The following is a 26,246-nucleotide window of genomic DNA, read 5'->3' on the forward strand; positions in this document are numbered from 1 at the left end:
TATTAACTTTTAAAAAAAACATGGTCAAGTGACTGATACATGTATATATGTGTCATATCATGCTTTAAATTTTTAAAGTTCATTTTGGTAAATTTACATCAAACATATCGGAGTGTCTTAAAGAAACTTAAACATTTGTTCGAGTGATGCACTGATGTCTTGAAAAAACATTTTTTCGCCAGAAGCTGAATAAATATTCAAGATAAAGTTAATGTATTCATCAGTGCATGATGTTAGATGAAATAAATTAACATATTGAAATCTGTTTCACATAAACGCATGATAATAAGCATGCAGAGGTTTGAATATCAAATATGTTTTGAATATTCACCAGAAGCTGTTTAATAATCAGGCTAAACTTAATTTAATCATTAGTGCATACATTTTAACATAAATTTAAACCTGATTTTGAAAGTGCATGATGATCAGCATGCAGAGGTGTGAATATCAAAATATTTTTTAAATATTCACCAAAAGCTGATTAAATATTCAGGATAAACTTAATTTAGTCATCAGTGCATGATGCTAGACAAAATAAATTACCATATTCAAAACCGATTTTGAACATATGCATTCGATGATCATCAGCATGCAGGGGTGTGAAGAGGTTTTGACCAAGACTGCGCTGTGTGTGCACAAGTCTCGAAGGGAAATGTGGAGCGCCTTTCCAAGAGCTCCCGAGAGCACACAATACATATTTGCTCTTCTGTCGAGGGCAGAGTAGCCTCTTAAAAAACTGAAGTAGAATTACTTTTCTTTAGCGGTCAGGATGTCCCTACCCATCTCAGCAGCAAGACTCTGGCTGGAAATTCACGCGTATGTCTGTCATGGGATGTGCGTATTGTGTTGTGCACAATCCTTTGTTGAAAATACATAACAAATGGGTAAAAACCAAAATTAATATTCTTTATCCCCGATGCAAATTTAACATCTATTATATCGTTGCGGTACCCACTGCCAAAACATAGGATTCGAACTGCCTCTAGCTGCCGGGCAACCTCGGTAGTCTAGTTGGTAAGACACTGCTCTAGAATTGCAAGGGTCGTGGGTTCGAATCCCACCCGAGTAACATGCCTGTGATATTTTTTCACAGGACTCGGGAAAGTACTGAGTATACAGTGCTAACACACGTCGGTGTATGGGTAAAAACCAAAATTAATATTCTTTATCCCCGATGCAAATTTAACATCTATTACATAACAAATAAATACACAAAACGCAGTATGCAATTCGCATACCTTCCCTTTGAAGTCATTTATTGATGATATTTTGGCTTGGTTCACTTGCACGTTTTACTTTGATCACTTTTCTATATTATTTGCAGCATCGTACCGATCATTCACTTGTGATGTTCATCCTTTTTCATGTCGATATGTCAGTGACAATTTGCCATGGCTATGTGTTGTTTACATTGGCCGCATCTAAGATGAGGTTTTACCTCATCACTGTTTGTACACTCTGATGCTTGTTAACCTAATATTGGGATCTATCTAGAGCAATAACGTAAGATAAACTAAGCTAAGAGAGGCCAGGTATCAGCTTGATTTGCTTCGCTTGGGTTATTGGGTTACTGAATTCTTGATTGATCTCTTTAAAGATAGAGAGTAAGAACTGGGGCCCAATTTTAATGGCTTACAGATTGCAAAGAATCCTGCGCTCGTCGACTAACGCTGTCGGCCATTCATGGGAGTCAAACTTCCATTTAAATGGTCGACTGTCTTAGTTCGTAAAGTAAAATGAAAACCACGCAATTTTGAGGCAAATTTGTGTGGATCACTGATTCTACTTTTAAATCATCTTTCCAACCATATATGCATTTTATAACAAATGGTTATAAACACTTTTTATAGACCAACTCGTCCGATCCAAGGCAACATGTTCTGAGGGAATTACGCACCATGGGTTAGCTGGGAATTTTTGTTTGTGCCGGGGCGTATTCCTTGTTTGGTACACACATTAAGTTACGAATGGTGATTGTCAACACAGAATTCGGCTGTAAGCAGAGTCATGACATTGTGCTCAGGGCCTGTAAGCATAAAAACTTGCTAAATAAGCACATAAATATATTGCTTAGCAGAAACGGGTTACCAGCCAAAATATCGCAAATTTTACATTGCTGCGACTGGTACCCCACTCAATTCTTGCTTTAAGGAGGTACCAAGGCCACGACCAGAGGGCAAAAGAGGTTGTGGCCTTTTAGTGGCCTGCGTGCAATTCTGAATAGCTTGTTTCAATTCAACATGCTTTGGCCAATCATACAAACAATTGGGGTCCAGAATGCCCCACACACCCGCAGTTCGTGGGGAGAATCCTGATATATTAAAAACCACTTTTATCTAGACAGAAGTACATACACCCCAGTAATATTTGACTCCTCTGTGCAGAAACATTTGTTTAATACGTTTTATTGTACTTGTTTATCGAGAACCCTAAATTTCCTGAGGGACTCGAAAGATGAAGTCTCAATTTGACTGTGACAGGCGACTTAACACATCCTCAGACTCGGTATTGACATTTTTTTTATGAGGTTTATTGCTGAGATGAAAAACAAATTGACATACTGTAACAATAATAAAGAAGATGTTCAGTTTTGTTAATATGAGTTTTCATTGGCGTGTCGTGGTCGAGCGGTTATGTGCAACCGGACTTGAGCTCTGGTGTTTCTGATCAGCAGAGTGTGCGTTCGAATCTCGGTCATGACACCTGTGTCCTTAAGCAAGACACTTAACCATGATGCCTCGTCCTTTTTTTCCACATTTCAATTTTGGGCTTTAAAGAAAATTCTGGAGCCCTTGGCCCAATTTCATAGAGCTGTTATAAGCATAAATTATCGCTTAACAATTTTATGCTAAACAGAAATGAGCAGGATACCAGTAATAAATTGTATATCATGTGACAAGGTAGTTTTTCTGGTAAGCATAATTTTGCTGTTCTTAGCTACCTTTTTCTTTTGCTTATTAGCAGGTGTTTGAAATTATACCCTGATATGTCTAGTCTTATTTCCAGTCGTCTTCCCCTCTAGACACCAAAGCATAACGTCTTGTCATCAGGACCTGTAAGGATGCCTCGTTGAATACTAATGTCCACGATGACATACCCATTAAGACAACTGTCATAACACATCCACTGTGTGCCAATTCCTCTATAGCCTAATGCATACAATTTAGACCTGATTATTTGCATGGACGCTTTGCTGTTTTTTTCCTTTCCTTTTTTTTTGAAAGAAATTGCTAAACGGATACCCAAATCAATTCTGTCTTTGTTACTGCTGCATGATGGTCATAGCAAAGTACAGTGACTCAAACTCTTACGTTCAAATTCAAATTATCTTTAAAGGCAAAGGAAACCTTTGGTTTTCGGAATTGATCGCTTATTTTTAATCCTAATAAATGTGCCAGATTCTAGCACATTTTAATGAACCAATTCCTGGGGTGTGTTTTGGTGGTCGTAACCAATAACTGTTTCGGTCATTGGCCAGTGATTAACCAATTACCAATTCAACTGAAACAGTCACTGGTAACAACCGCAAAAACACACCCCTAAGATTATGAGCGAGCAGTTAGTCATGCTGGGAAAAAAATATGGCTCGGAGTTATAATGTTGGTACCCTGACTCTTCGCGCAAATTAAACTGCTCTGGATATGCTACAATGAACTTTTCAGACATTCCAAATGAACTTTTGATTAAGATATAATTGCAATTTCTTTTCTTTTTTTTTTTTGGGGGGGGGGGTCCTAATATTTTTCTCTAACAAAAATTCAACCCAAAAAGTACTTGCAATAATTATTTTAGGTGGTCTTGTACAAGTATGGTTTGATTTTTTGGGACTTAGCCAATACTCCACAATGTGTAATCAATGTAAGTTGATTTCCCTTGTGGTGTACATATTACTCTAAATATAGATAGTTAAACTTAAATTAGATGAAAATCACACCCAGAGATAGCTGAGCTCGGCTGCACTCAATGCCTAAACTGCGATGAATGAGTGTGGCGAATTTTAATGTTACAGGCATAATGGCAAAATTATATCATATGACAACAGTGCGTTGCGAAGTAATATCGTGTGACAAGTGTGATATGGCAATAATGGGGAGATGCAGTGAGCATTTCTGTGGTTTTTGTTATTGTTCTATATTAAATGAGGTGGTTGGAGTGCAGCGATCTGATACAATGTGACATGCATGTATGGCAAAATTATATCATATGACAAATGACGTGTGGTGCAGTGATATCATGTGACAGGCGTGATATGACAAAAGTGGTGACATGCAGTGAGCATTTCTGCATTTTCTTATTGTGCGATCTAAATTGGGTGGATAGCCATATGTTGCTATACAGGTGTTCTGCAGGATATCATTTTTCCAAAACTTGCCTCAGAAACAAAATGGCCAGGTGCAACCAGTTATTGGTCTTTTAACACAAAGTCACATGGATAAATGGCTGATACAGCTGTCCATGTTACACGAAGCACAAGTTGGTCACCTGGGGCCAATTTCATAGAGCTGCTTAAGCAAAAACATTTGCTTAAGCACGAAAATCGCTTGCTTATTTTACACAAGATACTGGCCGAAATTTCATTCCATACCAGTGGTTTTGACTGGTATTTAGCTGTTGTTTACTTAGCATCAATTGAGTGGAGTCTTGTCCTGTAATCTGGTTTTACTAAGCGAGGATTTTTTTTGCTTAGGCAAATATTTTTGCTTAAGCAGCTCTATGAAATTGGGCCCTGGACCCAATTGTCATAGAGCTGTTTACTGTGCTTACTGAGGGAGTTTAAATTTCATAGCGCTGCTAACCCTAAGCCCACAAAAAAGCAAGCAAAGTAACGATGCAACTCAATGATGAATGCGCAAACTTGCTGCGTAATTTTCTTAGGAACCCATGAAGTATTGCTTACGCTTCTAGGCACATTTTATGCTATACTGTTAAGCAGCAGTATGAATAAATTTAGCGTACAAATATTGTGTGTGAAAACGCTGCTTTGTCCTAAAATATGCACTGTACACTGTATAACACACGGGGACATTAACTCTCTTAATTAGTGGTGCTACCTATAGATTGTTGTGATGATGGCGATTGTTTAATAGCACTATTCACTAATTAGTATTACGTCACTTTTAATCAAAATACCCGGATGTCAGACAAAGATTCCACTATTCAACCAGGGCCCAATTTCATAGAGCTGCTAAGCACAAAAATTTGCTTAGCATGAAATTTCTTCCCTGATAAAAACAGGATTAACAACCAAGTTGCACATTGCTTTTTACTGGTATTAAGCTGTTTTTTGCTTATTCTGAAAATCACTTGGAAATTTGGTTGGTAATCTTGTTTTTATCAAGGAAGAAATTTCATGCTCAGCAAATTTGTGTGCTAAGAAGCTCTATGAAATTGGGCCCTGGGCATCAGCGCATCAGACTGCAATGAGTAGGACAGTCAGTACACATGAGTAATCATTTGGACACGATCGCTCGCATACGTTAGTCAAATTTGACACGGGACTGAGCTTATGTATTTAGCATTTGTACTATCGTGTCAATACACTGAAGGAAGTTTTGCAAAAAAGAGGATGTATTTTCAGCTAGACTATTTTGGAGACTCCCAGACCCAATTACTCATTCCTCCGCAGAATTTTCCCTTTGTTGGAATCACAATATTTTATTATTATACTATTTTTATTTGCCATAACTGTAACAGTACAAAACAAAATACAAGACAAAAATCCCCCGAGACGGGCAAGGGACAACAAAAGCAAACACATACTATGATTTGTAGATCTGTTGCCTTACATCTTGGGTACTATACACAATGATATCAATAAAGATAAACGTATAGGCCCCCTAGTACACAGAGCAATAATAAAAGTAGATAATTAGGTCAAATATTTTCCCTGGTAAAAAATGCAGTAAATGGCAGTTTTCAGTGCATCAACTGGTCCCTTTAATGGATGTCTCCAAACAGTTTTCTGTCGGACTGCACATTTTACTTCCAGTATTTGCCCAACAAATCAACCAGTGTTTATTTTACCAATTAGATTTCTCCCTCCACGGCAAAAGTGATGTATCGTGGACAGGCTTTTCAAGCGCACCTCCTCAACACCACTAGGGGAGCAACCGACCACGATGGCACTCCCCATTAAGATAATTGCCTTTAATCATTTCCTTTCACTCTTCATTTTAAGGTCCAAGTATTTCAGAGGCAAGAAGATCCACGGAGAATTTGACATCAGAGTTGAGCAGGTAAAAGACCTCAATTTGAATTCAATCAGTGAGAAATCACATATCGGTAGCTGGTCTTCGGAGACGGAGGTCCAATTTCACGTCATTGCTTTAGCAAATCATTTTGCACTTTATGATCACAGGGTTTGGTGCAAGGTTCTGATGCGCCCAATTTCATAAAGCCTGTATAAGCATAAAAACTTTCTAAGCACAGAATAGTATTACTTAGCAGAAACGAGAACAGCCCAAAATGACATCTAAGTTTGCATTGTTGTGGCTGATGGCGCCTGGCTCAATTTTTGCTCAGCAAAGAAATTTGTCAAGCAGTACCTTCTGCTTTATGAAATTGAGCCCAACACATCACTTTGTAACCAAAGAAATCTTACCAATGTGAAGTCGACTCACTTTATACTTTTTTATGTAAAAGATTCCTTGCTAAGCAGTAAAGAAAAAAAAAAGCATCAGCTTGAAATTGACTGTCACCTGAAGCCTCTCATAGACTCTCATGGAGACATAGTTGCTTTTAAACTCCTTTCGCACTAAACGTATAATTTCCCCCCAAAATGTTCTTGTTGCAATTTACAAAATCACTTCCAATGACAATCATAAATTGATAACATTTTTGTTTGTGTACAGTGTGAGTTTTCCGAGTTGAACCTGGCAGCATATGACGATGGTGGAGTCACCGTGGACCTTAGAGGATTCCGTCAGGGGCAGAAGATCGTCAGGTAAATCTGCTCACCAGCTTCTCAAGTTATTCTCAATAAATTTTATAAAAATAAAAAATGTACTCTTTGAATTCTGGGTTTTCCTTTTCACTTGGCTCTCACCTTGTTAATAAGAAAAGTGCACATTTTTACCTCCTGAATATATTCTGTGACAATGCACTTGTAAGCGGCCAATATTTGTTTGTTTCTAACTGAACGTATTCATGGTGGTCTGTTTGCCTTAGTGGAATCTTTCCTTGCCTTCCACCTCTCTAGTGGGGCAGCTTAGATTCTTATACCTTGGTAACAAATTGTGAAGTTTGATTGGTCGGGATCCAATCACGTGCCGTGCAACAAATATGCATGTACGCATGTTTCTCTGTGTACATTACCTTGATCGTTCCCGGCATTGGTCGATTTCCAGCGCTTAGTACGAACCGCAGGTTCGAGGGAACAGTGAAAAATTGTTTTAAACTATGTAATAATGTTTGAGGATGACAACAGAACTTCGAGAAGGGGAATAATATTGTTACCAAGGTATAACCAAAACAATTGTTGCACGCTGTGACTGGGGTCCATGGGTTTTGTACACCCTCGAGGGAAAATGGCGCCTTCGGCTTCGCCTCGGGTGCCATTTGCCCCCTCGGGTGTACAAAACGCCATGGACCCCATCACAGCGTGCAACAATTGCATACTGTGCACTTTCCCTTAAAAGCATGCAACTTGGCACACGGTTTAAGTATCACAATGCAAATTTGTTTAGTCCAATAAAACTCTGGGGTTTTCCTCGCACATCAAAACTGAAACGTCCTTTTTTACCCTCTCTCCATTGGGTCCGTGGCTTGTACAGCCTTAAAGTTCTTGGCTTCACAAGCAGAATAAACAAAATAAAATAAAATGAAATAGTCAATCATTGAAATTAAATCATCCTGAAACATCCCAATAATTACTCTGTCATTCTTTACGTTTGGAGTAGGACATTCAAGCCAGATTTCGTCCTTGTCCGTCAGCATGCAAGGAGCATGGAGGTACAGGAAGACTGGAAGAACATCATCATTGGGTTCCAGTATGGAAACATTCCCAGCATTAACTCATGGCAAGCTGTCTACAACTTCATGGACAAGCCTTGGGTTGTAAGTAATATTTGCACGTCATTGTACTAAGTAATATTTGGGGTTGAACAAAGAAAAATTTACTAGAGCAGGATTTGAACCTCTGGAGTAACGTGCCGTTGTCCCAAGGATATTGATCCGCCAGAAATTCTGTCCCCCATATTATGGGAAAATTCAAAAGAGGGCGCTATCAGAAGTAGTTGTACAGTTCGCCAAATGGAAGGACAGAATCTCCTGCCGCACCGGCTATAGCTCTACCAACTGAGCTATTTAGCCCTATTTGTGTGGTCTCCCTATGTTGTCAACATCTTTGTTCGAGGGTGCCAGTTGGAACAAATACAACCCTTAACTGCCATGTTGCCAGATTCTCACCGAATTTTACGATAAAACCTCAGGGAAGTGGCAGTCAGAGGATCACCTTAAGTGGATGCAACCTTTTAATTTTAGATATCAAATAATGAACCACAAGGCAACTGACCGCCAACATAGGGCTCAGTTGGTAGAGCATCGGTATGTTAACCGGCGGTCACAGGTTCAGGTCCTGTTGTGTAATCCAAATTAAGATTAACTAAGTGCTCAATTTCATGGTTTTTCAAAGTGTAAACTGTGAAAGCCCAAACTGAAAAATGTGAAAGCTTTTTCCAGCTATTGATTATTGATTAAGCATTTGTCTTGGTGTGGGAGTATCTATAATTGAGTTAACTGAGCATTACGGATCAATGTCTGCAATTCTGGACAGAAAAGCTTTGAATAAGTGCTCATGAAAGGGTTTGGGTACTTTTTGTACGACACAGATTTATATTAAACTTACACGGTTTGAAGATAGTGACGGTAGAAAGCTTCCCCTACAATATTACTTGCTCAGGTTCTGTAGTTTTTTGAGAAATGAGTAAAACAACTTCAGGAAAGTAATTTTTGTCATGGTGAGATGAATTTTTTTTTAGCTACAACTGATTTACGGGACTCTCCTAAAAACAATGCTCTATTATTTTCCAAAGTGAGTACAGATTGATGTCATGGCCGAAAAAACTTGACCTACAATAGGCACCAAAACCCTTTTAGAGTAAGTTCGTGTGGGTTACTAGAGTTGACCGTAGTTGATGTAGGTCAGCCGTAAGCCTGGTTCATACTTCCTGCGAATGCGAAGGGAATTTTGACGTCACATGGCTGTTTTCACAGCGTATCTTTCGCAGGAGTTGAGAACAAGTCAACTGATGCGAATTATTCATTGCAAATTTGTGACGTCAAAATTTTTATTGATTCGCATTCGCAGCAATCATGAGTTCAGGCTTAACGCTATGTGGTTTGACTAGCTCATCTAAGTGGATCTACCTAGCCCAAGAGCTCTGTTTCTTCTGTCGCTTTTCTGAGTTACATCAGAACATTTTTATTTTTTTATTTGTTGAATGACATAAAAAAAAATAAACACAATATTTGGTATGGTGCCTATTCATCATAGAAGTGAAATAACCAAATATGGGATGAGGGACAAATCAAATGGTAATCATTGGGATTTGAACCCAAGACCCCTAACACTCCGGGCAGATGTTCGACCAACTGAGCTTAGAGGCACAGGGGTGTACTCCCTCAGGTTTTCCCTAAGAACCACATTTTCTCTCTCGGTGTTGCTTGGATGCGCAACTGGCCAAATTAGTAACAAATAAAGTATTTTGTATGGTGTCTAATCACCAATAGAAATGAAAACATTGGATGAGAAATAAAACAGAAATCATCTGACCATTTTTTTTTCTTTTTTTTTTTTCAAAAGAAAAAGCGAGATTCATCGAACCAATCTTTTAACAAACCCTCTCAATTTTGTCCTCTTAGTTTGCCCAGCTGACCAAGATGCAAGAAAAGCACGGCAGAGAGAAGTTCCCACTGATAGATCAAGCCTTCTATCCCAACCATAAGGAGATGGTAAGTCCGTCAATGGATTCCCGCCCCCTCCCTCCTCCATCTTGATTTTTGCATGATTGATTCAATTGTTACGCTGAGCTGGTATGACTTGAGGCTACCATTGGTAACCTGCAGCACTGAAGTTCCTTTCATGCGATCAATAGAAGCGCCGGAATGTGATTTGTCCAAGAAAATTTAAGCGTCAACGGGGACTGTCTTTGATTTTTAGGTGGGAGGAAAGAAATACCTGTTCCTTACTTATAGAGGCACTGGACACTAATGGTTGTTACTGAAAATGATTGTTAGCATAAAAACTTACTTGGTAACTTGAGAGCTGTTGATAGTATAAAACATTGTGAGAATTGGCTCCCACTGAAGTAACATAGTTTTTGATAACAAGGTAATATCTATCTCTCTCTCAAATAATGAAAAACTTCAGTCCTAAAGTCTTTCAATAGGTATCTGAAAGCATACAAATTTGTGCAACAGGAGTGTTTTTTCTTGCATTATTATATTGCCTTGCAATTTTGATGACCAATCCGAGTCCAAATTTTTAAGAGATTTTTTTTTTGTGTGCATATGTTGGGATGCACCAAATGAGAATACTGGTCTTTGACAATTACCAAACAAGTCCAGTGCCTTTAATGCGTATTGATCATCAGAGACCACTCACTGCCTTTGTGCCAATTTATTTGATTTGTTAGAGAAAAGATTAATAATTTGATGCTACAGTTCAGGGGTCAATACAGTAAATTTCTGAACAGGCAATCAGCTCCTCCGATATAATCACATTTTGTCATCCGTTATTTGTTTTGACCCCCACCCCCACACTTTCTAAAACTAAAATCAAAATAACTTAGCCTCAATTATTCTGAACGGCCCATAAGAGCAGTTGGACAAATGCAAAACGCTGTGCCTCATGCCACCAGCGGTATCCTCATCAAAATAGGTGTGAAACGCTCATGTGCCAATCAGTGGTGTTATATGCGCACGCGTGAATTTAATCAGCATACTTGAAGTGGAACAATTATGACCGACAAGTCATATAGGTGTTTTGAAGGCGTTTTTATCGTTTTGACGGCCGGCACGTTCAGGGAACTATCTCTCTGTGGTAGCCTCACTGCTCATACCATCTCAGTATGCGTGTTGTGAAACTAACATTAACATTGCAACAGGATCCGGTGTTTGTCTGGGTTTCAAGCTATGAAAGCAGAAGGTCGACACCAAGAACAACCGTGAAGAAATCAAAACGACACTGTGACCATCAATGGCATCTGGCTTCAAGGAGAGAATGTGACCATTACCCACAGAACAAACTCATATAATATAATAAATTTGTCACCCCATGTGTTTCTACTTTGATAGGAAAAGGTTTTTTACTTTATATTTCAGGCATGATGTTCTTCCTACTTTTGTCGGATTTCCGATTTGTTTTGCCCTTGGAAAGAAATTTGTGATAAATTAGCCTGAAAAGTCTATAAGAGCCTTTTCCCATACGTGTAAACATCTAGATCAGCCCTTTGTACTTATTCAATTGTTCTATTTTTTTTTTCAAGGACTAAATACAATGCCTGATACTAGGGATGCGAAATTCCCCATGAAACTTGTTTTTAAACTTCCTTGAGGAATTTACTTTTTTTTTTTTTTTTTTTAAATCTTTGATGTCGTAACAGTCTGAAACGTTTTTGCGACTTGACTTTTCTCGGAGCCTCTCACAAATCTTGAGTTTCTCCGCCCTGTTGGATTATTAAAGGCACTGGACACTATTGGTAAATACTCAAAATAATTGTTAGCATAAAAACTTATTTGGTGTAGAACATTGTGAGAAACGGCTCCCTCTGAAGTTTTTTGAGAAAGAGGTAAATTTTCACTCAAACACTTAGGGAAGCCTTTTATGATGCATCTGAAAGTACACAAAGTTGTTCAACAACGGTGTTTTTTTCGGTCATTATTTTGAGTTATTCTATGCATATGTTGGGGTACACCGAGTGAGAATACTAGTCTTTTACAATTACCAAAAGTGTCCAGTGCCTTTAATTCACTGTCATTCAAAGCCAAAAGTCATTTTGATAACGCAGCAATGTCTCCCTTAACCTTAGGCTCAGGCTGCTTAGGCTGAAAACATCTCTAAGTAACCAGATAGCCGCGCGACATAGGAACAAATGAGATTAAATCTCTTTCTATGTTTCTCCACTCATATTGATTTTTGTATGTTGCCAGAAATGGAATGTCTCCGATGAAGTCGGGACAGAAAGACACTTCGTGATCATTTTCTCAATCTATGAATTTGTTGGCTGCCTATATGACCTGAAGATTTACCTTCTCTTTAAAGTGTCTAAGATTATGTTAAAGCTAAAGTACTTAATGCAGGAATGATTCTTCCTACTTCAGTCGGATTTGCCCTTAAAAAAATCAGAAAAACTGTGATTAAACTGCCTGAAAAGTCTACTAAATCCTATACAACATGATGTAGGTTAGCACTTAAACATTTTACTGTACCCCATATTAGACTTTTGGAATTTTTCTAAAAAAGAACTGTCCTGCTTATTAACTGCTGTGGTGTGGTATCTGCTTACAGCATTGGAAATGACACAGAGGCCGTAGCCTATGTTGCCCCTGGTCTTGGCCTTGGTGCACCATCAAAAAGATTCCCATAGACTCTAAGATTTTCCGTTTGAACTGCCCTTTGAAAAATGAAAATGGGCTTGCCCTCTCGACGATGAAATTCCATGCTTGTTGTACCACAAGTCGTTTTTTTTATATACCATTGAAAGAGTTTCATCAATTGTTCATGCTTTGATGTCGGTAGGGGTCTTGAAAGATTTGTAGGTATTTCTTAATTGAAAAGGGAACAAAATAGTACAGTTTTGTTTTTCCGCTTGGCCCTGTATTCTTTTTTTACATAAAGAGGAGTTGAACACCTACAAAAACTGTTATCGTTTAAACCCCTTGGGGTCACGCGCCAGCGCGCTATAATCATGTCACGCTTTGGTCCCGGTGGTGGTTTTCATTGACCTACTTCGGTAAATTTCTCACTGAATTAAGCAAGGATGGGATCCAATTTCTTGACGCAACTCCTTTCTAATTAGCTCGATAGGTTATCAAAGATTGCGGGATGAACTCAAGATGTTGTGTGTGTTGAGTTCATGTGCTCCGTTCAGGAGCTTTTTGTTGCGACCCATAAATGACCTGATCGTGTCATTGCTCCACATTCAGGGATGTGATTTCTTCTAATTAAACCCCCCACTCCCAGAAAAAAAAAGTAAAGAACAATGTAAAAATCATAAACAGTAAGATCAGATAAATAAGAAAATAAAGTTATAACCATATGGAACACCCCAGAGTGCAGAATAGGGCTTTGAAAATCAAATGTTGAAAATCATGTTGTTGCCATCTTTGTCATGCACCTCGTGTGCAACAATACATCATGAGTACTGAAGATCATGACATCTCAAAGAAACCAGTCTATTTCTTGTTCTTCATAGTTTTGTTGTCATAATTTTAAATAAGGAAAACCAAATTTGCTGGACGTACACTAAAAGTCTGTTGTCAGTGCATAGGAAAAGATACAACACAGGTTTTTTTTTGTCTCTATGAATAAACTTTCTTTATTAAACTTAAATATTGCAAATAAGGGTTTGAAAACATACAGGTTTTCAAAAAACAAAAACAAAATGCATAAATTAATATTACGGAGAGTTCAACCGACAAAATTCAGCTACCAGTGAAGTCAGACAATTAAAAACAATAATTAATTGCAAGCATAAATAACAATATAGCCCAACTTAAATTAAGGTAATTCATAAAATGTATATATGTACATCTCCGGGATTTATTTAAAATTAATTATAAAGAAACTGTATCATTCTGTTTAAATACCTAACAACAATGCCACAAAATATCTATAAGTCCCTTATTTGTTGGGGCGCTTTTTTTTGTGGTTGTTGTCTATTTTGGAAGGGGTACTTGCTCTTTGCTTTTTCCAATAACGGGGGGAAAACATAGGTAAGATACCGTCTCCTCTTTGTCGGCAAATGCTGATCATTTTATCAAATTTAACTTGACAAGAATACTTCTGTGATTAACAAATTCTGAAATAACCATTCTGAATTATTGTACTGGCCAAAGTTCAAGCATGTGTACATCTCTGATGTGTCATGTTTGTTTAACAGTTAACTTCTGGGGAGACTTCACCTTTCAAGGATTTTGTTTAAATTTTTTTTTACCGATGACACTTTTGTCTATAAACTAACCCCTTGCTCTCTGACCAATCATGGAACCTTTGTGATACCCTAAAGAACTATTGAAGACAGTGGCCACTATTGGTAATTGTCAAAGACTAGTCTTCACAGTTGGTGTATCTCAACATATGCATAAAATAACAAACCTGTGAAAAGTTTAGCTCAATCGGTCGACGAAGTTGCGAGATACTAATGAAAGAAAAAAACACCCTTATCGCACCATGGTCACCTGAAGTTGTGTGCTTTCAGATGCTTGATTTCGAGACCTCAAATTCTAAATCTGAGGTCTCAAAATCAAATTCGTGGAAAATTATTTCTTTCTCGAAAACTACGTCACTCCAGAGGGAGCTGTTTCTCACAATGTTTTATACTATCGACCTCTCCCCATTACTCACAATCAAGAACGGTTGTATGATAATAATTATTTTGAGTAATTACCAATAGTGTCCACTGCCTTTAAATAAGCATTGAAAGTTACTCTGACTTAATAAACAACCCATCTATTTAAACAAGTAGTGCTTGAATCACCACACAATTACACTACAAGTATACCTTTAGTTTTTTTTAACCATTTGATTGTTCTAATCCAATATAAATGTACGATTTATAAATAAAACTAACATGTCAAAAACTTATCTAAAACAGTTGGTCGCGTTTTTGAGATATATTCCTAAGGGAATATTACGTCCTCGCAGGAAGAATGATCCGTATTTGATATACCCAATCTGAGAAATGTTATTGACAGTAACGCTTCTCAGGTTCAAATTTTGGGGCATATAAGCTCATTATCTTTATACATAAACCACATTCCTTTGAAGTGAAATGTTTCTCCAAATGCTTTCTGCTATTAGAGGCTGCAAAGGCTTCTAATCAAATGTTTTTATTGCCATTTTAAGAGTGATTACCAACTGTATACCTTCCCAAGTGAGCAGTCACCAGACAGTATTTATATTTTAATCACAAATGGCCATTTGTACCGACGTTTGTCTGCATTCAGGAGGAGATGTCGTAACCAATCGACCATTAAAGCAGATTGCTTTTCTCCTTCTAACTCTCATTTGTCACTGTTAATAGTTCCTAGAGATCGTTCAAATGTAGCCGCTGTTTTCTCAAGTGGAAAATAATGAATAAACAATACATAGATTAAACCAGAGTATGCAAGTACGCTGTTCTACAAGAAACTTAATACTGGTGTGCGATGGTGTTTGACTTGCGATTGCAAACCAAAATATACATCTTACATTACATGTACATGCTCTTTACTTAAATATATTACACTCACTAACGTCACGAAACGTGACAAAAAAATCAGCAGCCAGTAACACTGGACTAATCAAGTTACAAGAGTCACACTTTGAATAATGGTGTTGATCTTAAGTGATTTTCTCCTTTCTGTCTTGCATTTTCGACTTAAAATGTTTTGCACATTACATTGTGGAATTCGTGTCCGTACTTCACAAAGCATGACTGTAAACAAAATAGCTGTAATCATTTTATTTTTTTTAACGTGTGACTCATCTTACAAAAGAGGTCACAGTTGGAATGAATTAACGCCAACTTTACTTTTGTTGACTCTATGAGGTAATTATATTGTTCTCTGAGGTGTGGCATGCTAAAGTAAATATTGGAAAATTTCATTCCGTTTTCAGAAAGCAATGGTTTATCTTGAGACGAGTTGTTAATTTTGCCATGGTCGATTTGCATAATAATTCGTAGGCTGATAAGCCCATTTGCGAAGGGCCTGTTTGAGCCACAAGCAGGCAAAGGCTCCTCTGTAAGACAGCCACATCGATCCATGTAAGACCATGGAGCACTGCCAGCGATTGGAGGCGTCAGTTTCATGACACCTACGACTTTATCTAACAAGTTACTTGTTCCAACTGCTCTCATTACTGTGATCTTTGTGGACGTAGAAGTATACGTACACAATGTAGGATCTTTCTACTTCCATACCTATCCTTTGAAATGATTAATAATAGTGGCTGAATTCGGAGACTGTGATCATTAAGGAAAGGTTGATATATAGGAGCCTTTAGCTGCTGGTGTTGGAGGCTATCATTATCCCTGAATATTGAAGCGCATGAATAAATTTCAAGGTGTTTTGTTGGTGTTTTACAAATATGCTTTTTTTCTCAAGGCACTGTTGCATAATGTAGCGTAGAAAATTTTGGTCCTCAAGGTACAAAAGGGGGTGTTCAAAAATGACTTAGAAAATCTGTCTTACAAAATATGTGCATCTCTTTTACATTTTTAAGAAGCAGGGCCCGATTGCATAGAGCTGCTTTAAGCTCAAAAAGCAGCTTAAGAGCAACACAATTATGCTTACAAGAACAAGGTTACCAGCCCAAGACCTAATTTCTGACTGGTATCATGTTAGTTTGTTTTGCTAAGCACAAGATGTGTAAGCAAAATTTTTAATTAGGCAGTGCGATAAAAACGGGCCCCGGTATACAAGTTAAATATGTGCTGTTAATACTCTACAAAGGTGGATTCACATAAAAATAGCAATTTCAATAACTCGTACAAGATGTTCATTTTTTTCTTTGGTTACATTGGGGAAGGATGTGAATTTTTCACCGATGAAAGAAATCCATCTTTTTGTTGAGAACCTTCTGGTTTGACTTTGTACAGTTCTTGCTCCTCATGAGCTCGGTGGTCTTGAACCACCTGCAGGCTCCGCCGTCGTGCTTGACGCAGGAGGAGTGGAGGTTCTGACACTGGCCGCTCATGGGGTCCCAAAGGCAGCTCTCTCCGCTTGCCGCTCGCTCCTTCTCTTGTTGACTGCAGGGGGAAAAGGCACCGCAGGCATCAATCTGTAGAGAGGGGAAGAAAGAAAAGAAAGAGTTTCCGTTGAGTGTTGGGTGACAAAACAAAGAATAAGCATCGACTACATGTATCTCGTGTCGTGTTTACTTCCTATTTGTTCAGAGTGATGCTGTATCGACTCGTCAAGGTGGGAAAACACAGATTTGTGTTTCACCGACGATGTGGCTTTAAGAGGTGTAAGTCAAACATCTGAGTTGACTTTCTTGGGGGTGTGATTGCGAGCATAATGCATTCAAAGATAGAGCAAGGACCAGATTCAAACAACCCACTTTGCTAGGCAAACAAAAAACCTCTTGCACAAGTTTGTGTGCTTTCAGATACCTAGTAAAAGGCTTCAGGCTTGAAGTATTTCATTATTTTGAGTGAGAAATTACCTCTATCTCAAAAACTATGTTAGTTCAGAGGAAGTCATTTCTCACAGAGTTTTATACCATCATCGACCCTCTCTCTTTAAGCTGACAATTATTTGGAATAATGAACGACAGTGTCCAGTGCCTTTAAGCCACAATTAAGGTGGCAATTTTTTCGTCATATTTATCAGCAGCTGGGTAATCAGATCAATGCTTTTAAGTTTGTCATTTTAGCTTTAGTTGAACGCTAGCTTCCCTCGTTAAACACTTTACTACACCGTAATGCAACACTGGTCTAACTCAATTAAGTGAGATTCGATATGACTCCTCATTTAACGAGAGATCGTTAACATGTAATGTAATCTCGGAGGAGTAGTTAGTCGGTCTTGATCTTTTCCTGAGGAAGAGGGAAACTGCTCCTACTTGAGATGGTTGGATATTTGCCTGATTGCTCTCTAAGAAGTTAAAGATGCAACACATTATTTTGTTTCACTTTTTGAAAAACATTATTTTTACTTGATTGTTTTCTTTATTGTTGGAGCGTTCTTGTTTTCCTTACAAATAGATTGAACGCTTTAATGTGTGTTAGTTTTGCATCAGGATAAAGATTACAACTTGTTTTATTCTTACACGGATGTGTATAAAGCACTGAATCTCTTAGTTCTGTGAAAAAAATCGCAGCCAAATCACTAAGATTGAAAGTTAGTACATTGATAAACACATACAGCTCTTTTTAAAAAATAGTTTTAGAAGAATGAGGTAAGGCAGTGATGGAGTTGTTGTGTCATCTTGCATGAAGTACAGGACGACCAAAAACATTTGTAGTGCCATAAGATAAGGTCTAACAGTTTGCAGGTTTAAGAAATGCGTTTAATTGCACCATGGTTAGAGTGTTGTTTGGGGTTGGAGTTAGAATGCTAGGGTTGTGGGTTCGAATCCCACTCCAGTAGTTTGCCTAATGGATGGGAGGGTTAATGTTGTCCTTACCTTGCAGGAGTCGCAGTTTTTCTCATACCAATATCGGAGCCCCCGTCGTTGATTCTTTGAAATCTTCTCCCATGGCTCTCTCCAGTTGCAATTTGTGAACTTTAGTTTTGCTGCTGAAATCTTGCCTGTAGGGAATTGATGAAATTAGGAAATAGAATTTAGTTAGGCGTAAAATGTCCCAACCTCCAAAAACTGTCCCACATGTGTTTAGTTTTAAACAGCAAAAAAATCAGTTAATGACCTGACAATTTGACCCTAGCAGAGTCTTTCTCGAAAGGCTAATAAGTTTTACTTGGTAAACACCTTTTGCAATTGGACCTTTTCAAACAAGGCAACTTTGAGGGAACTAAGTGCAGTGCAGGCTACAGAAACACTTTGGTAGCACACAAGTAAATTTTCAAAAAATGTCATATAATTCCCAAGAAAACAAATTTAACGTTACAAATGTGGATGCCTTTTTTTTTGGAGATTGCTTGGAAATGACCCTAATTAGTTTTGTAAATTTCACTCAGAGTTGTGTTTTCTTGCATTTGTTCAATTAACTTGTTAGAAAGATCCTTTAAATAATTCTGTTTGCGTTTTAGTCTAAATTGACTGTTATACTTGGTTAATGGTGTTCCAAATCAAATGGCTATACACACACATCCATGATCTGGGGGTGTGAGCCATGAAATAAGTAAAATGTATATTATCAACAGAGGGCGCTATTTTCATTTCATGTGGAGCTTTCAGGTTTGGGTATTGGATCAATGGTTGTGTTCAGGGCTTGATTGCTTTGGAGTGCAGAGTGGAACTCTGTTTTACTTTGATATTGAATATGTTTTTTATTCAAATGAAACAATTCCTGAGATCATACAATCGCAATTATGCTCATTTATAGAATCTTGAAAAGTTATGTCCACACCTGAAGTATAATCTGCATTTGGAATACACAATCTGAGAAACACTACTCTCAGAGTCAATTTCAGGGAAATAGAAAAGGATATAGTCATCCAATAACCACAGTACTCTGAAGTGAACAAATTCTCAAAACGCATGATACTATCCAAAGCTGCTAAACGCCTTACCAAGTAATTTTCTTAAGTTCAAATATTTTTGGAATAAAAAGTAATAACTTTTTCCATATTTGCAGTAATTCATTTGTGAAAATTTTCAAAATTTCCAAAGCTGCTGTACTTCTAACCAAGTATGTTTTTTATTCAGAGTAATTACTAAGGGTAAAAACAGACAACCTAAACAACCTAACCAAAACATTTAAATTTCTGTGTTAATATGAGAACTCACCCATAATGACATATGTTTTTCCAACCTCCAGATTTGCCACACCACACATAGATTCATAAAAGGATGTGTATAATTCGGGGTGGCTCCCTTCGGCAATGAATTGATGTCCCTTGTAGACTTCTCGAACCCAAACCTTGTACGATCTCTCTGCGCTTGTCAAGACCGGTAGAGGGAGCTGTTGTAAATCATTTGTACTGAAACCTTTCTTGACAACCATCTTGACGGATTTGATGCGCACTTTGATAACTGAAAAGATTGAGGGGGAATAATGATAATAATAATTAAATAACTATCTTATACACTGTATTTTTTAATGAAGTATCAATGCGCATTACAATAGTGCCCTGGTCATTGGGCCAATAGCATTCCTGTAATCTTAGCTCCCTGGGGAATTTGCAGCCCTGAGCTGCTTTGGTGATCCTACCTCCATGGTGCACCAAAGGCTTTTTCCGAACACTCTCATTCTCTACCCTCGCAGGCATACATTTATATACCTTGGTGAAGAGAAGCAATTATAGTGAAGTATGTTGCTCAGTTACACAAGTGTTGTTACAGGGATTCGAACCCACACAACTGTCATAACAGGGATTAGAACCCACAACCAATGACAAAGATACTAGAATTTGAGTTTGATGCTCCACCATGACATCCTACTCCATGATACCACAGTGGGTATCTGTTGAATAGCCATCTTGTTTCTGTAGTTCTCCCATTGTGGGTTAACCATTTGGTTGAACAAAGGGACTTTTTCTAAACCTTCGGCTCCAGCTTGGGCTCCGCCTCCCGGCTTGGCTTCCGGCTCCGGCTAGGGCACCGTCATCAATGTTGGTGCAGTCTGCATCAACATCAAATGGAGCCCGGAGCCAGAGCTTGAGCCTAATCTGAGGTTTTGAAAAAGCCCCAAAGCTCGAAGGTGAAATAGTTGCAGCTGTACTTGATACACAATTGCAGGGAATAGTATGCAGAGAGATGGTGGAGGCATATGTTCAGGGGTTCTTTACAATTTTTGTAAAGAAATTTTACTTTGTCTCAATCTCCGACAACCTCGTAACTCCAGTGATTAAGAGGAACAACTCCCTAGACTTCAAGAAATTTGCCATAAATTTATCCCTCTGATTTCAGTTTTATCTCTTTATTGACACCAAAGTTTCTTTGGGGGGGGGGGGGACAAAAAACTAAACGGAACATGTAATTGACTCAGCCTAAATGGTTTCATTTGTAGTGCAACCAGAGAAGATATTTCAAGATAGATTGTGATGGTCATGCATCAACTACAGGCCTGATTCTCCACTTGGTGTCCTTGAAATGTTCCAGTGGAAACTTACAATTTCCTCATAGGGTGCCCTTTACCGGCCAGGCTTCAGACTGAAGATACCCAAGCCTACATCCATATGGACTGTAAAAGGGGTAACCCTGTTTCAGCCCTAGGAGTAGGTGACAACGGCCTCTGGAAAAAAATAATTGTAGCCCACACCTTGAAGTGGCCTTCAGGCCTTGTGTGTCTGGCAACTTGCATTAAAAAAAAAAAAAAATGCCTTGCCCTTTCAAAAATGAAGCATACAGGTCTGGTCATCTACTATGCCATATTTACAAGTGCTTTACAAAATAATAATGATCGCCTGCTGATGGCCAACACAACTGTTTGACGGCTTCATATAAACTGAGTTTTTGTTCTTTGTCTAGACTCTAGTCTATGATTATGTGGTGTAGTCACATGGTTGATTCTCTAACAAAAGGTACATCTTGAGCTTTAACCCACATACACCCCATTTCATATCAATTGATTTCTACAAATTATACCCATTACCATAAATTCATCACCCTTTTATTTGCCACCTATTGTAAAGGAGTGACAGAAGTTATACTAAAATGATACATGTGTGGTTTTGTCACCAGATGGGGCGGCGTGGCACCATTTGGCGTGCTCCCAACGCATGCAAACATTTATTCCAGTTGGTGTATCCTAAATAATGTGGTTGCACACCTGTTGCTTGGGCAAACAGCACTATCTGATCACAAACTACCTGCATCAATTGTTGCTGGTAGATAAAAGATAATTGATTGTTTGCACAATAGTAAAGCAAAACCCACTGTGCAAACAATGGCACACTTATCTTGTGGGTTACTATAAAAAAAAAAAAATAGCAACAAGTGGTTCGTCACTGAGCAAGTGTTTAGAACATGAAACCTTAGAAAAAACCACATCCAGAAGAAGTTGTTGTCAGTTGTTCACTTTCCAGTATGTTGTATGAAAGGCATCGCTTTGGTGTCAATTGATTTCTAATCCAAGCATAGTCACACTTTCCAATGTTCTCGAGATCGCAGAAATTAATTCATAATCAATTGCTTTTTGAAATTTAAAAACTGCAGCTGTCCTATGTATCAATACTTCGTCAGTTAAACTTCTGTCAACGCACAATTGATGTGGGCGTGCTTTTTTATTTTTTGAAGGGGTGTTGTACAAGGCCATCAGAACGAAGCGACTAACAGGCCTCACTTTGACAATGAACTTGTTTGAATAAAGCTGTGAAGTAGTCAGCTGGCTAGTAACCGTCGCTGAAATATAATGGGGAATATGTATGGCGTCAGACAGTCAGACTTGGAAGCAACCCAAGAAGAGAGGCCCGACCGCGTTCTGTGTACACTCACCAAGGAGGAATTTCATTAACTCCTGTTTTTGCCACTTTGGTGTGTTTGTTTGTGCAGCAAAGTTGTCTCATTGAAAAATTTTGTTTTGGTTGAGTGGCCCAGTAAGCGCACTCTCCATTGTGACAAATTAAAAGAACGCAGGAAATATAACAAGCCTGAGGGGATGGTGGCACACGACGCCACGCGAAGCCACGCGAGCGAGGGATCCTGAGCCGTATTGTTCCGCTATCATCGTTGTTGCCAAACAAAGAGAAAAGCTATGTCACTAAGAAGCTTAAGCGCTGCCCAGCATTGTCTGCCCCTGCCCAAATTTTCGGCTTTCATTCCAAGTACCCGCTCCATTGATTACCAAAGGGTGTGTGGGACAAAAGAACATCTGCATGGCGCGTGCTGGCCAACAATAACCGACCATGAATACGAGCAGTAGAAGTGTCCAGGCAACCCAAATAAAAGCCACTGGAAATTTCTGTAGCTTTACTTCGCTTAAAAATCAATTACTTCTTAGATAGGTTCCCTTTGTGGCTGTAACCAGCTCTGGAAGTAACTTTTTGGAAGGGGGGATAAACATTGGATCTACTTTAAGCTCTTAAGCAGCATCTTTCTTTCTCTGAAGTCTGAGTTTGTTCTTAGGGTTTGGTGATGAAAGCTTGATTGAATTGACTGGACTTTAGGAAGAGTAATCACTAATAAGCTGTTGATTGGGTTGAGGTTGGGATTAGACTGGTAGGCTGTGGAGGAATCTATTAAAAGTCACTGGTTTTCCAGTGATGCGATAAATATCTTTGTAGCAAAAGTTGATCCTTTCGAAGGAGTAGACATTTGGACTGAATGAGATTGTCTGTGTGATGATTATGTTGTTGTGTTGTTATAATGCTAAACCAGAGGAAAACTAGATTAGGAATAAGAACTTTAGTTTAGTTTGTACCAACTTTGGCCAGACACAAAAGACAATGGGTATGCTGAAAGATGACCTAAGACCATTTATCTATAGTAAATTTTGTTGTAATGGCATACTCTGAAATCTATGAAATCTAGATGTTACGATAGTGCTTCTAAGAAATAGTTTAACGATACTTTATTCCCAACTTGGCTTTGTGATAATGGTTTAAACATGAGATGGTTTCTTTAAAAAGTTATTCTCAGTTACAAAATAAAGATGGTCTTGATTGAAGTTCCTTCATTTTCCTAAATACAAAAACCGTTTGGAGAAATAAAGGGCTAACAATTTTCAAAGATTTAAAACTTGATTTGGTCTTAACCAAAAGATAACCAGTCAGAAAGCTTTCCTCATTTATAATTAAGCGATTTGGTTCGGAACAAAGACTGTGCTTTGTGCATTGTGGAAAAAACCCATAACAGAACGAAACACTTCCATAATCCAAACACTGGATTGTATTTTGGACTGTCTTTCTATCATAGAAGGTAGTGTTAGCACTGAAAGACAAATAAAAAAAAATGCATGAGCTTTCAAAGCAACAACTACCTCATCAGATGCAATGAAGGGGACAACCAAAGATCATGTATGGTTTTTTTTAGTGTTTTCTATCACGCTAAGCTTGAAATCCTACAAGATTATGCCAGACCGATACGTTAGTTATTTTATTGCTCATGTGTTAATAGAAAGAAATTGGTTTTTGAGCAAGCTAGTCAGAAACGTTGAGACCAATTAAGAACTCACTCCTCGGTATTGAAGTTAATAAAATGAAGTCCCCTCGATCCACTTAAGCTAAGCTAGTAGTCTCGGCCGTTTTTCTACCGCAAACCAAATATATATTGATAGAAAGAGATACACACACTTGGAGAGTTTGGGAGGAGGGGTTAGGGTACTCCCAGAACTATGATGTTCGTTTCACTTCGTCTCATCGAGATGAGAACTATGATGTTCGTCGAGACGATAGCGGAACGAACATCATAGTTCTAGAGGAGTAGGGTTAGGGTTGAGTGCTCTCTCTGTTAGTGGGGGTTGTACTTGCCTTTCTGTTATTAATATTTGGGGCAAGTTAAGCGGAGAGAGAGAGAGTGGGTGTATGATAATTTTTTCATGGATGTTGACCAGAGCGTAACTGTGTTTCTCTCTTGTCCAAATGATTTTGTTTAATTATGAAACTTTCTTCAGAATGTTGTGGTTCGCAGAATGCAATTCAGAAATCTTTTTTTTTTTTTTGGAGGGTGAAGAGAAAGGGTCACTGAGAGAAATACACCATGTTTAATATTTAAGACAAAAAGAGAGAAAACTTACCGAAATGTGAGTTGCAGAAGTGATGTTGTGTATGCTGTGGTAAGCATGAGCAGGATGAGGCAAGCTGTAGATGACATAGAAGTATCACCACCGTGAGTAAACACACAGACACAGCCACTGAAGTTGCCGTCATCTTGGCTCTGTGCTGATCTTTTTTCTTTCTTCCTCCTTTCACTTCGGGTCCAATTTCACAAAGTTATAACACGCCACGTCGGGGCAACTCTAAGGTGACGACAATCCAGCACTATAAAAGCATGTACAAATTTGTCCCGTGCGCACACCTTCACTCTGTGAACTCCAAACAACAACTGAATGCAGGCCTAACACTAACGGCCGAGCGTAGAGTAGTACCCCACTGCAGTATTGATCATAGTCAAACGCAGCTGCTTTATTGACTTAGTAGTCTGTGTTTACCAATGAGAGGCAACCAACCAGTGCATGGACCCAGGGTAGCCAGGCCCCCCTCATGTCCCCTTTGTTCAACTTGTGCAAACCCACAGCGTTCTCCCTCAAACAATACACCTGCCCATGTGGGGGAGCGGACGTTTAGGCAATTGTCCACAGCACCAGGCAAGTCAAGTAACATCTAATTAACAATCGACAGTTTTTGTTGGTTAGATTATTAGCATATTATGGGTGGAGGGCCCTGTTTGTCTATTGCTACAATAGAACAAAAAAAGCTTGGTTGGAATTCATCCATGGTGCAATTAATACTTCAAGAACAGATACATTTGATCAAATTTGCTGGTAGTTCCCCCATTCAAATTAACTCATGGTAGTCTCTTGAAACTAATGCCTCTTTTCAGAACCACCCCAACTCGTTTAGAGATTATCATTACATGGTTTTTACAGCAAACCTTTCTATATAGTCTTGTTGCGTTGGACACCTTGCACTTTAGCAGTTACTTGATGGGGTTTGTAAAGGTAAATGGCACATTCTCCTAGCAATGGGCTGATCAGAAACCGTCATTGCCCATGGAGAGTTGTATTGGACACCTCGCACTTAAGCAGTTACTTGATCGGGTTTGTAAAGGTAAATGGCACATTCTTCTAGCAATGGGTCGATCAGAAACTATCATTGCCCATGGAGAAAGTATAACACTTGGGGCAGTAAAACCATGGTCCTTGCTCTCTGGGGTGAAAACTAACACATCAATATTTCCAAGAAGCAGTTTACCAACTTCAATACTGATTTTGACGACCATATTAGAAACATAGTAGAAACCACACAAAGAGCTTGTGCATTGAAAATAAAACCTGTCAAGAAATTGGACTTTGGAACAGTCTGTCGTATTATGGATACTGTAGTAAATCCATGTTTGAATAGTTCGTTCTATAAGTAGGCCTAGTTCATGTGGATCGGAAGTGTTGTTATAGCATACAAAGCTGTTATGCATAATCTACTGTTCTACATAATTGTCTGCATTTGATGAGGGGGAAGATGGAGTGTCTTTGTTGAGAAGTGGAAACCAGTGGAGTTCTTGATTCACCAAAATGAATACCAACAATCAATAACCACAAACTGTGGTTCCATTAGTTCTATGCATTAAGACCCAAGTTATAGTTTCTTCCTAAGACCCAAGTTGAGACTTCACATTAAAAAAAAGAAAAAAAAAGAAAGAAATATATCCCAAGAAGTTGGACTTTGGACCAGTCTGTCGCATTATGGATTCTGTAGTAAATCCATGTTTGAATAGGCCTATAGTTCATGTGGATCGGAAACGTTAATATAGCATACCA

General features: G+C 38.5%; 2 protein-coding genes across 3 annotated transcripts in view; one reads left to right on the plus strand and one right to left on the minus strand.

The window, feature by feature from the left end:
* LOC139954456 (synapsin-3-like) overlaps window positions 1-26,246 on the plus strand; it is a 288,306-nt gene that overhangs the window by 66,057 nt on the left and 196,003 nt on the right. For both annotated transcript variants that reach the window (XM_071954258.1, XM_071954261.1), the window contains exons 3-6: window positions 6,179-6,236; window positions 6,852-6,943; window positions 7,899-8,055; window positions 9,862-9,951. In XM_071954258.1, coding sequence (XP_071810359.1) covers window positions 6,179-6,236; window positions 6,852-6,943; window positions 7,899-8,055; window positions 9,862-9,951 — 397 coding nt within the window. The remainder of the gene's footprint in view (window positions 1-6,178; window positions 6,237-6,851; window positions 6,944-7,898; window positions 8,056-9,861; window positions 9,952-26,246) is intronic.
* LOC139954462 (metalloproteinase inhibitor 3-like) lies at window positions 13,524-24,820 on the minus strand. Its single transcript, XM_071954267.1, has 4 exons — window positions 24,507-24,820; window positions 19,619-19,864; window positions 18,335-18,459; window positions 13,524-16,984 (listed from the first exon to the last, which is right to left on the minus strand). The coding sequence occupies exons 1-4, from the start codon at window positions 24,637-24,639 to the stop codon at window positions 16,745-16,747; spliced, it is 744 nt and encodes a 247-aa protein (XP_071810368.1). The 5' UTR covers window positions 24,640-24,820; the 3' UTR covers window positions 13,524-16,744.

The sequence above is a fragment of the Asterias amurensis genome, chromosome 2 (assembly GCF_032118995.1).
Source record: "Asterias amurensis chromosome 2, ASM3211899v1".
NCBI lineage: Eukaryota > Metazoa > Echinodermata > Asteroidea > Forcipulatida > Asteriidae > Asterias > Asterias amurensis.

Coding starts and splice junctions, on each gene's coding strand:
- LOC139954462 (XM_071954267.1), bottom strand. CDS start 24,639: ATGACGGCAACTTCAGTGGCTGTGTCTGTGTGTTTACTCACGGTGGTG. Junction 19,865..24,506: donor CTTCTGCAACTCACATTTCG/GTAAGTTTTCTC, acceptor CAATCTTTTCAG/TTATCAAAGTGCGCATCAAA. Junction 18,460..19,618: donor AAAAACATATGTCATTATGG/GTGAGTTCTCAT, acceptor AATTCCCTACAG/GCAAGATTTCAGCAGCAAAA.